We start from the raw sequence: 14,885 nt of genomic DNA, 5'->3' as shown, positions 1-14,885 counted from the left end.
GGGGTAATACAGTGCTTCATACAGATGCTGAGCCCCAAACACCCATCTGATTAGCATTTTACAAAGCACTTCATACACTCTCTTGTGGACCCCAAAACTCTGGTATTAAGCCAATTTTAGAGAGAATGTGACTTGCTCAAGGTGACCAAGTAGGTGAGCAGGAGGGCCTAGATTAACCCCAGACGTAGGCCCAAGAGCTCTTCCCATTTTATCATGCTGACCATCTATTTCTTCTACTCTGGGGAAATACCTTGCTGAACTGCTATATAGAAGAGTTGAAACGACTTGGCACTATGCATAAAGGCCTCTAGCTTATTGAGATGCAACAGCTGGCTCCAAGGATGAAAACACCTCAATCTCCTTTTACTTACTGTCAGTAAGCCTATTTTTTAAATGAGTCTCAACTGTAGATTTGACTTGTGCTGGTTTATACTTTTTTTTTCTCCCAAAGCCCCCCATTATATAGTTGTGTATTTTTAGTTGTGAGTCCTTCTAGTTGTGGCGTGTGGGACGCCGCCTCAGCGTGGCTTGATGAGCAGTGACATGTCCACACCCAGGATTCGAACTGGCGAAACCCTGGTCCGCGGAAGCACAGTACATGAACTTAACCACTTGGCCCTGGGGCCGGCCCCTGGTTTATACTTTCAATGAATGACAAAATCTCTTCTGACCTTAGGGCAAAAGGCCAGTGCATCTCGTGGATTATTTCCTGTGCCCTTCTCTGTGTAGCCATGGCACCTACCAGGGAGAGGCCAGACCAGCCAGGCTGTTGCATTTTATTGATGTCCTTTGATTCACTGATTGATCAATATTTGGGGACCCACCACACACCATCACTCTTGGACATAAGGGGCATTAACATTATAAACGCAGAGGTCTTAAGCCTCCAGGAAAATGGGCAAAGGAACCCACTGACGAAGCTAGGAGGGAATATGCTAGGGGACTGGCCATGAGTAAATTGTCCACAGTCATTCAGGTTCTGGTGAGAGGCAGTTTTAGCCCTTTTGAGGAAGTGAATGATTATGTAAAGTGGGGCACGCTAAGAAACAGCTGAGGACAGGAGGCAGCAACTGAATAATTCACTCACTCAGGAGCACTTCAGGCACCTTGTAGTAATAGAGGTCTCTGAAACTTAAGAGGGGAAAAAATTCAGTTAACAGCAGCTCTGAAAGGTAGATCTGAAAGTAGGAACACTGCAGAACATAACGTAGCCTGGAGGTCAACTCCCAGAAGTGAACTGAGATTTTGAATTGTGAGGGATGGAGCTGGGTTCACTTAAAAAAATGATGCACCCCAAATCATGTCCATCTCCTTAAGACAACATGGAGTGGGACGACTGTAGCTAGCTTCAGTCTTTCAGGAAGAGGCAGGGACAGTGCCTGAAGCAGAAGAAAAACATTTGCAAGGGAACTGCTTATATTAAGAGAATGGCTCTCACCTCTGACCAATTAATTGGCTATACTAGGGGAACAGTGATATGTACTGCTGACCTGGCCACAGGGAATCCACCCATGTAATGGGTCTATGCCTACATTTCCTTTATCATTCACCTGATTAGAACAGTTAGTTTTCTAAACAAAATTACTGCCCAGGTTACTGAACATTGGCTCCAAAGGCCTGGAGCAACTGGAACCTTTTTAATGAGCAGGTTTGCTAGTGAGCTACTCCTTACATAACTATTTCTCTACAAAAGCTCCTTAGTGAGCTCTGCCAGATCCTCCGGGTGGATGGTAATTTAATATCCAGAGACTATAAACTAGATAGAGACATGTTGACACAACTGTGTCCTTTTGAAAAATGACTATGTTCACCATGTATATACCATACCTAATTTATGACCTTACACTTAAAATACACCACATTTTGGAAGAAAATCACTTTATTCTAATTAATTCACAAATACCAACATCACAGAATCTGGTTAAAGGAGGCCACACAAACATGTGCCCTGCCCCAAACTCAATCCCATCTCAGTGAATAGAAGAACATCCTCTTCCATTGCAATTCTGAAGCAAGGAAACGATTCATCACAGAGGACAGATTTAACGGATGGTTTCACACTTTGTATCTTCATTATCAATTATATTTTTATGCTAAATTAACTCGGTCATGAGAGATGATTTTCCATGTCTTCAATTTGAACTTCTTAATTAGGCTAATCCTGCAAACAGAAAAGGTAAGTTAGAAGAGCACCAGCTGTATATTTAACAAAACAGAAGCCCTCCAAATTATGAAAGGAGGGATGAGGTTATTAGTCTCTTTCATAAGCTACTGAAGGCATCGTGTAATCAACAGAACTTTACTCTACCCTTGCCACAACTGAGGGAAGACAGGGCATATGTGCTTCCAGGGACAGAGTCCTGAAGAAGAAATATAGCCACTTTGGTACTAGCTTTATCAAAGACATGCAATCTCTTAATTTCACAGTTCAACCACCTGAAAGCATTAATTTCTCCCTTATTTCCTACCTAAATAAAGGTGGGAAAATGAAAAAAAGCATCTAAATAGATGGTGAATTCTTAGGAACAAGCGGACTGCTAATATTTCAGGGAGCCTAAATCTCGAGTTCCACTGAGGGACTTAATAAACTTTTCTCTCTCATATAAGATACGGAGAATGCCAATAATATATCAGATGGTGAAATCAGAATGTAATTTCATGTTCATGGCCTTAAGGCTAGATCACTCCCATGCAGTAACCACAAAAGATCTGGCACATTAATCTATACCTGCTAACAAAGAATCAGATTCAGAATATACATGGTGAAAGCTTAAGATAATGACTAGAAATCTCTGAAACAGCTCGTTAGAGTAATTTAAACAAAATCTCCTCTAATTTGTCAGTTTAATTTATTAAACACAGACTCCCTAAGCTCTACTGGGTTCAGGAGTACCATTCAGTGAACTGAGCAGATGCAAGTTCAATCATGGACTGATAATCACCTACCATTTGCAAATCTGCACTGTTTCAGCACCTCGCTGAAACCCTCACAAAGCTTAAGGTCACTCTGGTTCTGGGCGCATTCCAAAAACTGTTTCATTTCATAGTGGCACGGGCCAAACTGCTCCTGCTGCTGGTACACTGGCTGGGTTCCCTGAGGCTCCTGTAAAGACATAGCATTCAGGACCATTGAGAAAGGAAATCACATTTACACCTGAACAAAGAGCAGTATCCACTGTCTTTGAGGTTAACTGAGGAAACAGAACTAAATCCAGATGCAAACGTAAGTTTCCATCTAGTAACATGGAAAGTGAAAATTTTTAAAAGCAGAAAATAAATCAGCTTTAACAAAACTCCAGTTGTAATCAGAAAGATTCAAGAACAAAGATGCAAATGAAGTGAAATGGTTATGTGGGCATCCAAAGACCAGTGGTTCAGTGAAGTTTCTTGGAGGAAAAAATGGGATTACTATTAAAAAATAGATGGGGGGGCGGCCCCGTGGCCTAGTGGTTAAGTTTGGTGTGCTCCACTTTGGCAGCCAGGGTTCAGTTCCCAGGTACAGACCTACACCACCTGTCGGCAGCCATGCTGTGGTGGTGACCCACATACAAGGAAGATTGTCAAATCTTCCTCAGCAAAAAAGAAAAAGAAAAAGAAAGAATGAAAAGAAAAGATGGACAAGAGTTTCAAGTATACCAGAATACAACAAAGTATACTCAGAGTATAGACTATACCATTGAGATTTGTAGAAGTACACTCTATGACGCCTGCACAACAAAATCGCCTAAGGATGCATTTCTCAAAACGTATCCCCATTGTTAAGTGACTTGTGACTGTACTTAACCAAGATTGAGACTGAATTAAAGAGTCATCAAGGGGCCGGCCCTGTGGCCGAGTGGTTAAGTTCATGTGCTCCGCTGTGGCAGCCCAAGGTTTCACCGGTTTGGATCCTGGGTGCAGACATGGCACTGCTCGTCAGGCCATGCTGAGGTGGCATCCTACATGCCACAACTAGAAGGACCCACAACTAAAAATATATAACTATGTACCAGGGGGCTTTGGGAAGAAAATGGAAAACTAAAATCTTAAAAAAAAAAAAAAAAAAAAGAGTCACAAAGACAAAATATTTAAAATAAGGGGAAAATATCAGGTTGAATTGCTATAATTCTACTCCTTGGGAAAAAATATAATTTGTATAATACTTGCTGATGCTGGCCTGAGGCACTAATTCAACTGCCAAATGTGGCTTTTGATAAACCATTTTCTGTTAACAGCATTATAGATTCTAAAATTACAGAAAGTTATGTTTTTTTCATAAAAGACACCCATTTAAGGGAAATGCCCAAAATCTTACCTGGTAAGTGATGTCAGGCCTTGAGGGCTCAGCATTACTTCCTCCACTGAAGCCCCCAGTGATGGCATGACCTAGCGTGTGGCCAACAGCAGAGCCCACAGCCACACCAGCAGCAGTGGTTGCCATCTGGGCCATCAGACCTGGCTGCCGGGGTGCAGCAGCAGGTGAGCCAACAGCGGATGGTGGAGCCGGTGCTGGTGGCTGGGCTGCTGGCGCTGGCCTAGGCGCAGCTCTCATCTGAGGTGACCGGCTGTGAAAGAAAAGAACACAAAGTATGAAATTCCCACTTCCAACCAGGTTTGGAGATTGTCAACTTAAAAACCTTGTTTATTAAAATAAACCTCAGGATTTTCATTTTAAATTATTAAACACAAATATTATAAACATACAAGAAAACTTTACAGAACACAATTCCCCAATTTATATCATTTTCTCTCTTTAACCTTTCGTGAAGGTTGTAATCAAGTATAAACTATCTTTTCCTGCCTTTTTGCAACTATTTCCATGTATTCACATAGCCCACAGTATCACTAAAGAGCATAGCTATTCAAGTATTTCATAAAAGCTATAAAATATTAAGAGTTTAAGAGATCCTTGGAGAATTCATCCATTCAAATATTAGGGATAAGTATTGTAGGTGTTGGGAATATAACTGTTAATAAGAGACAAACACCTCTGTCTTCACAGAGCTGACATTCTATTGAGGGATCAAACACATAAAATAGGTCATATGGATTAAGTGTTACAGAAAAAATATCAAGAGAGGAAGCACGGTGGGGACCTCACAATTTTAGGATAGTCAGCAGAGGTCTACCAACAGGGGAGTTGGTAACATTTGAATGAAGACGTGCAGACAGTCACGTGGGGAAATAATCCAGTCCAATTCCTTCATTTCACAGATTAAACTGAAGCCCAGTAAGTGGAAGTGACTTGCCTGAACTGTTACACCAAAACTAATTTCAACTATTTCCCATCTGTAGGACGTTTGGATGCTTCCAACCATTTCACCCGGTATATCCAGTGCCGCTTTAAAAATCTTCACATATAACAGGCTCCATCTGCCCATTTTTAGATCGTTTCCTTGAGTGCCCTTCTCTCAAATAAGGCTAGATCAAAAGTTTGACTTCACTTCCTATCAGGTGGCATCTGGCATAACTTTATAACAACATGGTTTCCGGTCCCTTATAGAAGCTTCTTTCTATAAATGAAGCCCTTCCCTACAATACTAGCATACTGTGTGAACACAATCCATCTTCGTCCGGAGAAACAATGTGGTACTGTGCTAAATGTCCTCAATCTGTCCTCGGAAGACTCGGGTCTGAGACCTGGCTTTCCTACTTACTGGCAGCACGACCTTGGACAAGTCACTTATTCTGAGTCTCCAGTTTCTTTATCTCCGTAAAAGAGGAATAACATCTATCTCCAAAGTTATTATGAGGTGTAATTGGCAGTATATTTTTAAAGTATTTTACGAACTAGAAAACGTCATGTACACGTGAGGCTTTAGTGACTGTCCCCTACTGGGCCGAATGCTCATTGCTCATGGTTGGTGCTGAAACATTATTCGTCATTCAAATGCGCTCATTTCCCCGAGTACATTACTTTTTTTTGTTTGTGCTATTTTTGACGTTTACACTTACAAAGTCCAGCTCTTTCTAGAACTTCCCTGTGTCGTTTTTTTTTTAGGAAGATCAGCCCTGTGCTAACACCTGCTGCCAATCCTCCTCTTTTTGCTGAGGAAGACTGGCCCTGAGCTAACATCCATGCCCGGCTTCCTCCACTTTATATGTGGGACGCCTGCCACAGCACGGCGTGCCAAGCAGTGCCATGTCCGCACCAGGATCCGACCTGGCGAACACGGGTCGCTGAAGTGGAACGTGTGCACTTAACCGCTGCGCCACCGGGCCGGCCCCTAGAACTTTCCTATTTTAACTTAAAATGAGCTTTATCTTCAGTAATAAGTCATGGACATTCGAAATTAGGAATTTTGCCACAAACGGGAAATCCAGCCAAAGCCCATTTACAACCACCTTGCGGCGAGCGGGGGCGGGCCCACGCCACACCGGCCTCCGCCAGCCGACCCCCGCCGCGCCGAGGCCTAAGCGAGGCCTCCCTCCGCGTCACGGCGCCGGCAGGGCCCGAAGCCCCGCGGTGGCCTCACCTAGCCGGAGGGGCCATGCGGGAGGTGCGGCTTCGGCTTCCACGCGGCATCGCAACCGGGCGTCGGTTCTGCGTCTACGAGTGCGAGGCTCGGAGGACACCACCGCAGCAGCTGCGGAGCAGGAGAACGGAAGACGGGAGACGGGACTGGCCTCAGCGCGGACCAATCAGCGCACAGGCAGAGGCCTTCCGCTCGCCAACGGGTCCGCCGGCCCTGAAGGTCACGGGTCGAGCAGGACGTCACAGCGGCGCCTGGCCGTGTGCGGTCGGCGTCATGAGCTCGGCGCCAGGCCGATTTAGAAAACCGGAACTTTCTGAGGTTGTTCCGCAAACCGTGTCCTTCGAGCCTAGAGTGAGTCGCTTCCTAGGGCTCAAGGACATCGCTGCTTCTTTCAAACTGTTGTAATAACAGGGTAGGTTAAATCCAACCTTGAGAGTGACTCAGATTTCTCGCGTGACTGCTACAGGACCTTGGGCAAGTTACTCAACTTTCCTCAGCATTAAGCTGCTTACTTGGGTAAATGTTTTAGGAGGCCGGGATCAACAGAGCTGAGTCGGTTCTATTTTGCGTTTCTCGTCTGTGGACCCAGTCCCCAGATTAAATTTAGACAGTAACAATGCCTTACATTTATGTTATTACCATACATTTTCCACCCCTTTTCATATATATTACAGAATTTATGCCCATAATTGGGATAGTATTCATTCACTGATAATTAAAATGTTCTGCATAATTTACAAGTGTTAACTAGATCCTGGAGATAACAGCACCAAATAAAACAAAACTACCTTCGTGGAGTTTCATTCGGGGCGGGGGGAGACACAAATACTTAAATCAGGTGGTGACTACATGAAGCAAAAGCAGGGTAAGGGAGCTAGGGAGTTAGAGGTGGGAGAGGGCAGCCTTTGAACGGAGTCCTTCAGGAAGTGGGGAAGCAAACCACGTGTTTGTCAGCGGGGAGAGCACTCCGGGCAAGAGGGAACAGTCATTGCAAAGGCCCCATGGGTCTGTGCTTCAGTGCTCCTTGCTGTGAAATGCTTTTAACAGTAACGTTTTGGCACCTCTGCAATAGGGGAAAAGTTGACTAGTGGCATTTCATGGGGGGCTTCATGGGAAAGTCCTTGGGGGTGGGGTGGGATTTATGGAGGAAAGAGAGCAGAGGTGGAACCTTCATTTCTGCTTGGATGTCAATCAGAAATTTCTCCCTCACCAAAGGTAGCAGAGTTGTACACAGCCTTTCCAGCAATAGCAGAATGTTTGTGGCACCGAGGGGTAAACGATGCAAAAACCTTTTGTGAAAAACAAAGTTTTATTTTCACAGAACTTTTTAAATGAAACCTTTAAAAATGGTAAGTGTTTTTACTTGCCTTTGGATAATTCATAAGCAGAGATGGAGAAAAGGAAACTTATAAAGGACATCCTGGCACAAGGAGAGCTTAGAATGAGCAAAACATTGGACAATCAAGACAGACCGGAACAGGGATAATTTTAATTGTACTTGGCTAATTCATTAATTCCTAGATTGAAGAGAGAATACTGAATGTTTGTACAAGGTTATTTAGTGATAGTAAAAGATTACCAACAACTTAAATTCCTGTCAGTAGAATACTGGTAAAAATAAAAAAAAAAATTATGGCACATTCACACAATATGCAGCTATATAAAAAGAATAAGGAGCTTCTCTATATTGATATGAAATGATTTCCAAGATAAAAAACTTCTTATTCCATAGTGATTTTGGTCATTCTCAACAAATTCACTTATGGTGATCAAAATTTGAACAAAGAACTCTTGCAGATATGTGGCTGAATGGACTCTTGATGACTGCAATAAAAATTCTACTTAAATTAGGTGGTAGATATCAGAGGTTTTAAAATTGTGCAAACCCTGTTCCAAAAATTCCATGTCTAGTAATTTAAGAAACAGTCATGAATGTAGAAAGAAATTGGCTATAAGGATGTTCATTTAACAAAATGTATAAAATAGGCAAAACCTGTAAATAAGTGTTCTACAATATAGAATTAAATAAGTTATAATACATACAAATGAAGAAATATACTGTCCAGCCATTTAAAATGTTATGAAAGAATACCTGACATGAAAAATATTTTCAGAATATATTAAGTGAAAGAGCAGGTTACAAAATAGTATACATAGGATGTTTCTATTTTGAAAAAGTTCATATATATTTTAAAGACTGGAATTATATACACCCAAATAGTGATGTTATCCCTTGGATAGTGATCTCTTTCTTCCCTTTTTTTTTGCTTGTTCATAAGTTTCCAATTTGTCTATAATGAACACACTTATAATAATTAAACATACCATGGTGGTGTAAAACAGATCCCTTCAAAAGGTGGAGCCTCATTCCTCTCCAACCTCATGAGACCCTGAGCTAGAACCATCCAGTTAAGTCACTCCAAAATTCTTCACCCACTGAAAGAGATAATTGTTTTAAGCCACTAGATTTTGGAGTACTTTGTCACATAGCAATAGGTAACCAATACACATAATTTCTACGGTGACCATAATTAAATTTAAAAAGTTCTAGTATCTAAAATGAGCAAAACCTAGTTAGAAGACCTTATAGAATGTTGCTTTAACATGGCTCATGCCTGTCTGGGTATGCTGTAGTTTAACAGCAGGAATTGTGTAGGAACTGAGATGTTTTAAGACATTAAGGTCCTTAGACTAAATGTAGCTCTTCTTTGGATAACTAAGACATATGAATATAGTGCTTTGCACATATCAGACAAAATAGAATTAAAAAATGAATGAATTTAACTGTTGATTTAAAAGTACAAAATACTATATAAACAAGTGGTTTTTGTATTAAGTTCTAAAGGATTTCAAAGGAATGGACATTAAATGTGGATGAAGGCTTGAGAGAGAGAGTGGCACTTAAGTGCAGGTGGAATTAGTTTCAGAAAGATTAAAGTTGGAAAGGGGAAAAGGGCATGCTCAGTAGGACATCACAGATTCAAATGAAGAAGTAGAATTGAATATGGTGAATTTAGAGTACAGAAGACCTGTGTCAAGAACCAGAGTGTGTTTTTGGAAGTTGTGGGAAAGAAATTTAAGAAAATTCCATAGATGATTTCCAGCACAATATAAGGAAACTAGGCTTTTTATCCTCCAAGGTTAGAGGAGTCATTGAGGGTTTTTATATGATTAAAATGGTCTTCAGGAATATTAATCTAGACGTGGTGTCTGAGACATAGCAGAGGGAGACTAGGGGTAAGGAAAAAAATCCTGAAGGCTAAAAAAGTGGCAAAGGGAACATTATTACAAATTATTTGAGTACCTATTATATACCAGGCACTAAGAGTATTACATGCATTATTTCATTTACACCTCACAAGAACTCTTGAAATAGGTACTGTCTTATCCCCATTTTGTGGGTAAGGAAACAGATGCTTAGAGTTTAAGCAACTTGCCCAAGTCCATACAGGTGTTTGACACCAAAGCCAGGACTCCTACTGTACCATGCTGCCTGGACATTGGTGACATTTTAAAAGAATTAATGTAGTGAAAGAATTTAAGACTTCCAGACTAGAGAGGAAGGAGAGGGGATTGTGTTGTGTAAATTTAAAAATTGTTACCATTTATTGAGCACCTATTGTGTGCCAGGCCCTTAAGTGTGTCAGATGTTTTATATAAATTTTATCTCTAACCCACCGTTTGGCATGGTAATCCAATGTCATTCCCATTTTACAAATGAGAAACCTTAAGCTTGTGGGAACTTGAAACTCAGAAGTTTGCTGAATGCCAGAGCGATGAACAGTCATAGCTAGGATTAATATTCAGGTTGCTCCTCCCAGCACACCACTGCTCTCTCCTAACCAAGGACTCACTGCTGGGCAGAGGCCAGACAATGCACACTGAAGAGAAAGGGAAGCTACCTTCCCGTATTCTGCATAATGTTTAAACTGTAACTCAACTCTTGTCTTTGGAATGTGGAGTTTGTGTGTGGTTCTGAACCACAGAATGTCGTCTACAGTTGAGAAAAACTATGATGCTGGAAAGAGTGAATGCTTTTGCTATCTGTTATGCCTGGTCGTCTTTCTAACTAGCTGTTACGACCTCTGGAAAGTTACCTGAACTCTGGGATAACTTTGGGTCAGTAGTGCAGAGACTAGCAACTGTTCTAGTATTCACAGCTACAATTTAAAATATCCCTACTTTGGCAAATATTAAACCTGCCCAGTAGTGTGACATTTGTGTTGAAATCTTGTACAAATTCCTTTCTTGCTCTTCCCCTATTCATCTTTGTGCCCTCTTCTTTACACGTAAGAATTCAAGTATTTGTGCATTTTAAAAGTTACCATAGCAAGTGAAAAAAAAAAAGTTAAAATGCCATTCTTGCTGCTCTCTTTTAATTAAAAACCCTAAAAAGGCATACCCACTTGGATGTTACTTAATAATCACTAAGGAGAAGATACTGAAGCAGTAAACTTAAGCGATGTCAAAAAGAAGTTCTGTTGACCAACATCGATTCTCTCCCCTTTAGGACCAGTTACCGCTGGAGGTAGAGAAAATACTTTTATCAGGTCCTTCGGGTATCCTGTAGAAAATCAGACAAAAACAAAAATTTCTTTAATCCCTGCATAAATACAGGAAGTAAATCCTTCACTTTTTTTGTTGTTGTTAAGGAAGATTAGCCCTGAGCTAAAATCCGCTCCCAATCCTCCTCTTTTTGCTGAGGAAGACTGGCCCTGAGCTACTATCTCTGCCCATCTTCCTCCATTTTATATGTGGGACGCCTGCCAGCATGGCTTGAAGAGCAGTGCATAGGTCCGCACCCAGACGGAACCTGGGAACCTCAGTCTTCCAAAGCGGAGCGCAGACCGTAACCACTACGCCACCCCGCGGCCCCAGTTCACATGTATTTTTAAAAAGATGTTTTCTAGCCATTTCTACCCAACTGCAAAATTCCAAAAGGTGGAGTTTTCACTATTCCACTCGCAGCAGGGAGATAAATTGGGGGCTTACGGGGTTCAGCTATAACTCGCTAACGCGGGGCAGACTCAGAACGGGGCGACTCTGCCTGAGTCGAGTCGCAGGGGGCCCGAGGGGAGCGGGGCCGCGGTGGCGCAGGGCGCTCGCGGGGCTTCCCTGGGCCCAGGCCCGTCGCAGCCCGCACGTACCGGCGCTCAGGGGAGGCGAGTGCGCGGCCGTGGCTGCAACTGGCGCTGGCGACGCTTGCGCTGGCCGTTGACGAGCTTCTGCGCGATCTTGCGCTCGTGGCCGCCGGGCACCGGCCGGTTGGTGCGCAGTTCCCGCTCGCGCCGCGTCCGGCCCTTGCTGCGCCCAGCCCCGGAGGCCGGGAAGTCGCGCAGGTAGTAGTAATCCAGGCAGTCGTAGAGCTCCTCCTCGGAGTTTACGGCCGGCCGCGCCTCCGGTGGCGACGGTTGCCCCCTAGCCTGGGCGCTGAGACCCGCTGGGTTCATCACCCCGGGCCGCCGGGCCTTCGGGCCGCCAGCCCGCGCGTGCGCGCGCTTCTGGAGGACCCCGCCCCGGGTTTCGATTGGCTCTGCCGGCGGGGGCGGGACCTACGGTGACGTCACAGAGCCCGGTTGGAGCGCGGCGCGAGGCCTCTGCTCTCCAGTCCCGTGACCCGGGACTTCTTCTGCCGCCCGGGCGTGTGCGCCGCTGGTGCGAGAGGGGCATTTGGGAAAATCCGAGCGAGCACTTTGTTGATATCGGTCAAAAATAGAAAACTACCCAAGTGTCAACAATGAGGGACTGCTTGAAGAAAATGCGGGGATGTGCATTCCTCCGGAGGACTTTTATCAGCAAAAAACATTTTCTTAGGCTGTTTAATGACATGAGAAAGTGCTCAATAATGATGTAAAGTGAAAAATTACCTTCTGAAGAAAATCTCGGTATCCCAGTAACGTATTTTGAAAACATCTGTCTATATAAAAGACTGAAAGGAAATTCATCAAAATGCTAAAAGTATTTCTGGCTGGTAGGGCCAGTTCTTTTTCCTTTTCACAGTCCACGTTTTTGATAAAGAGTATGAATTAATTGTATTAAGCTAGCGATGAAGAAGGAGAAGGCACCCTGCCTGCTGCAAGGCCCGGAACCGCGCGCAATTTCGGATTATCCGCGGGTACCCAAGTCCTCGGGTCAGGAGATGTTAAGCGTGATAACTTCATACGCTGGCAATTTGGGTTGACGGTCGAGAGTCGAGAGTGGCGGCGTGGAGGGGTCGGGGGACGACCAGTGCGAACCAAGCGTCCCGATCGCCAGTCCCGGCTGCGCCCGCCCCGGCTCATGGGGGGAAGCGTGCTCAGGAGAGCAGCGGAGGCAGAGGAAGCGGCCGGGTGAGCTCGCTCAGAGAAGGCCGGCCTCCCCGCTCTCGGAGGGCTGCGGCACCGCGGAGCGGAAGTCATTACGCCCCGCTGCCGCCCGGGCTCTGCGGGGACTCCCAGGTCTAATTACCTAATTACTGCCTCCCTGGAGCTCTCAGGGAGTTATTGCGAAGAAGGCCTTTGTTTTGGTTTGGTGTAAGTAGCGCAGATAATTCTCTTCCCACGGATGTTGCAGCTACTCTCTCGGATATTTTCTTTTTAATAGAGCAAAAATAATTCCCTGCTTTAAAGAAGAAGAAAAAGCCTTCTCAGTGTCCCCCAAAATAATCCATAACCAATCTATAAGTGAAAATTTGGGTGAGTTTATTCTGAGCCAAAATCTGAGGACCACGGCCCAGGGCCTTTCTTCCCAAAGGAAGGGCACCAAAGAAGTGGGGTGTACAGAGTGGTTATATACCCCCAAAGAGGATGTTTCACATATGATTCAAATGTCCGGAGACTGCTCTCGGCACAGTGATTGATGGACACAGCAGGTAGGTCTGCTGTCTCCGTAGACACAGCAGGATGGCAGGTCTGTTGTCTCCAGCTGGGTGGTCACAGGTGAGCACAGCAATCAGTTCCTAGCCTAGGGAGAGATGCTTATCCCTACGGAAATGCCAATGTGGGGGAAAGTTGCACCTTTATCTTAAGGCCGTTTGTAAATGTTTACAGCAGATATACAATGCATGCTCAACGGCTATGTCAGGCCATTTTGGAAAAAACAAAGTCTGGCCAAATTAGGTTTACACCAAATGGCTTCCTCATATACTCCAATATAGTCTATTGCTTGCCATTTCTGTTTGTCGTCAGATATTTGATCTTGCTTAGTTTCTGTGTGTGACCAAGTTGCCACTATGACTTATTTTTTTGGCACTCTGAAGCTGTATCCCTGATGTATACCATGCTCTGAGGGCAATTTTGGTGGTTCCTTAAATGAAAAAGTCACAGGAGAGTGTTTTTAATAAAACACCAAAGGGATTTTCTCTTCCACCCACATGTCGTACCTCTGCTCTTGGGAGAGAGAGAAATGAGTATCTATCCCTATGCCACTCTCCCATACATTCTCTCTTTTTAAAAAATCTGTTTACGGCCCAGCCCTGTGGCACACTCCACTTTTGCAGCCCCAGTTCATAGGGTTTTTGGATCCTAGGCTCGGACCTACACCACTTGTCAGCCATGCCGTGGCAGGGACCCACGTACGAAATAGAGGAAGATTGGCACAGACGTTAGCTCAGGGCTAATCTTCCTCAGCTAAAAAAAAGAAAAAATCTCTTTAGCATTTTTCATTATGAAAATATTCAGACATTCTCAAAAGTGAAAAGAACAGATCAGTGAACTCCCATGTCCCATCCACAGATTCAACAATTATCAAGACCCTGTCACATTTGCTTTATGTATCCCTGTTTGCTCTACTGTAGCATTTTAGATCAAATCACAGATCTTATGTCATTTCATTCCTATATATCTCAAAATACAGCTCTAAAAAGCTAGGCATTTCTTATATAACCACAATGCCATTTTCATATATTAGAAAATCAACTGGTCCTATTATTTTCAAGTACCCATTCCAGAATCAAATTTCTCTGATTGTCTAAAAGACATCCAAATACATTCAACTCAGAATACATACACGATCCACACAAAATCTACAAAATTCGCTCGTATGGCTTTTAAGTCTCATATTCTAGGGCAATCCCCTGCCCTTTTCATTTGCTGACATTGACTTGTTGCAGAAACTGGGTCAGTTGTCCTGTAAAATGTTCCACTTTGTGGATTTGCTTGCTTCCTTATTGTGTCATTTAACTTGTTCCTTTCTTTCATTTTCTGTAATTTAGGTTGGATCTACAGACTTACTTATACTCAGATTCAATTTTGGGGGCAAGAAAACTTTGTAGGAAGTGATGTGTGTTGGCATCATGCCAGGAAACACACAATGGCTCATTGTCCTAATTTTAGTGCTGCTAAGACCAATCATTGCGCTCAGGTGGTGACAGCCTGTCCCAATTGCAAAGTTCCACATTAAACTTTTATCTCATGGTTTCATCTATAGTTCATTGCTTTATTTGCTATTGTG

General features: G+C 43.6%; 2 protein-coding genes and 1 long non-coding RNA gene across 12 annotated transcripts in view; 1 reads left to right on the top strand and 2 right to left on the bottom strand.

Moving 5' to 3' along the window:
* Nucleotides 1–1,861: 1,861 nt before the first annotated feature.
* Nucleotides 1,862–11,973, bottom strand: CHCHD2 (coiled-coil-helix-coiled-coil-helix domain containing 2). Of its 10 annotated transcripts, none has more exons than XM_070567872.1 (8): nucleotides 11,603–11,973; nucleotides 10,858–11,019; nucleotides 8,781–8,891; nucleotides 7,666–7,744; nucleotides 6,456–6,851; nucleotides 4,295–4,544; nucleotides 2,947–3,103; nucleotides 1,862–2,161 (listed from the first exon to the last, which is right to left on the bottom strand). In XM_070567872.1, the coding sequence occupies exons 5-8, from the start codon at nucleotides 6,503–6,505 to the stop codon at nucleotides 2,151–2,153; spliced, it is 468 nt and encodes a 155-aa protein (XP_070423973.1). In that variant the 5' UTR covers nucleotides 6,506–6,851; nucleotides 7,666–7,744; nucleotides 8,781–8,891; nucleotides 10,858–11,019; nucleotides 11,603–11,973; the 3' UTR covers nucleotides 1,862–2,150. The 10 variants fall into 10 exon arrangements, with proteins under 10 accessions (XP_070423973.1, XP_070423972.1, XP_070423974.1 ...); XM_070567871.1 differs by having other exon boundaries at nucleotides 10,862–11,019; XM_070567873.1 differs by having other exon boundaries at nucleotides 7,624–7,744; nucleotides 11,603–11,958.
* On the bottom strand, nucleotides 10,815–11,905 carry NUPR2 (nuclear protein 2, transcriptional regulator). The gene is made up of 2 exons (XM_008542284.2): nucleotides 11,603–11,905; nucleotides 10,815–11,019 (listed from the first exon to the last, which is right to left on the bottom strand). Exon 1 carries the CDS (start codon nucleotides 11,903–11,905, stop codon nucleotides 11,609–11,611), a length of 297 nt encoding a protein of 98 aa, XP_008540506.1. The 3' UTR covers nucleotides 10,815–11,019; nucleotides 11,603–11,608.
* A 1,268-nt stretch (nucleotides 11,974–13,241) lies between the features above and the next one.
* LOC139074864 (uncharacterized) overlaps nucleotides 13,242–14,885 on the top strand; it is a 52,639-nt gene continuing 50,995 nt past the window's right edge. Inside the window, exon 1 of the long non-coding RNA XR_011524738.1 lies at nucleotides 13,242–13,372. This is a non-coding gene — a long non-coding RNA (uncharacterized lncRNA). The remainder of the gene's footprint in view (nucleotides 13,373–14,885) is intronic.

This window comes from Equus przewalskii, chromosome 12 (assembly GCF_037783145.1).
Source record: "Equus przewalskii isolate Varuska chromosome 12, EquPr2, whole genome shotgun sequence".
NCBI lineage: Eukaryota > Metazoa > Chordata > Mammalia > Perissodactyla > Equidae > Equus > Equus przewalskii.
Note: the sequence above shows the minus strand (reverse complement) of the source record. Positions and strands in the feature narration are given on the sequence as shown.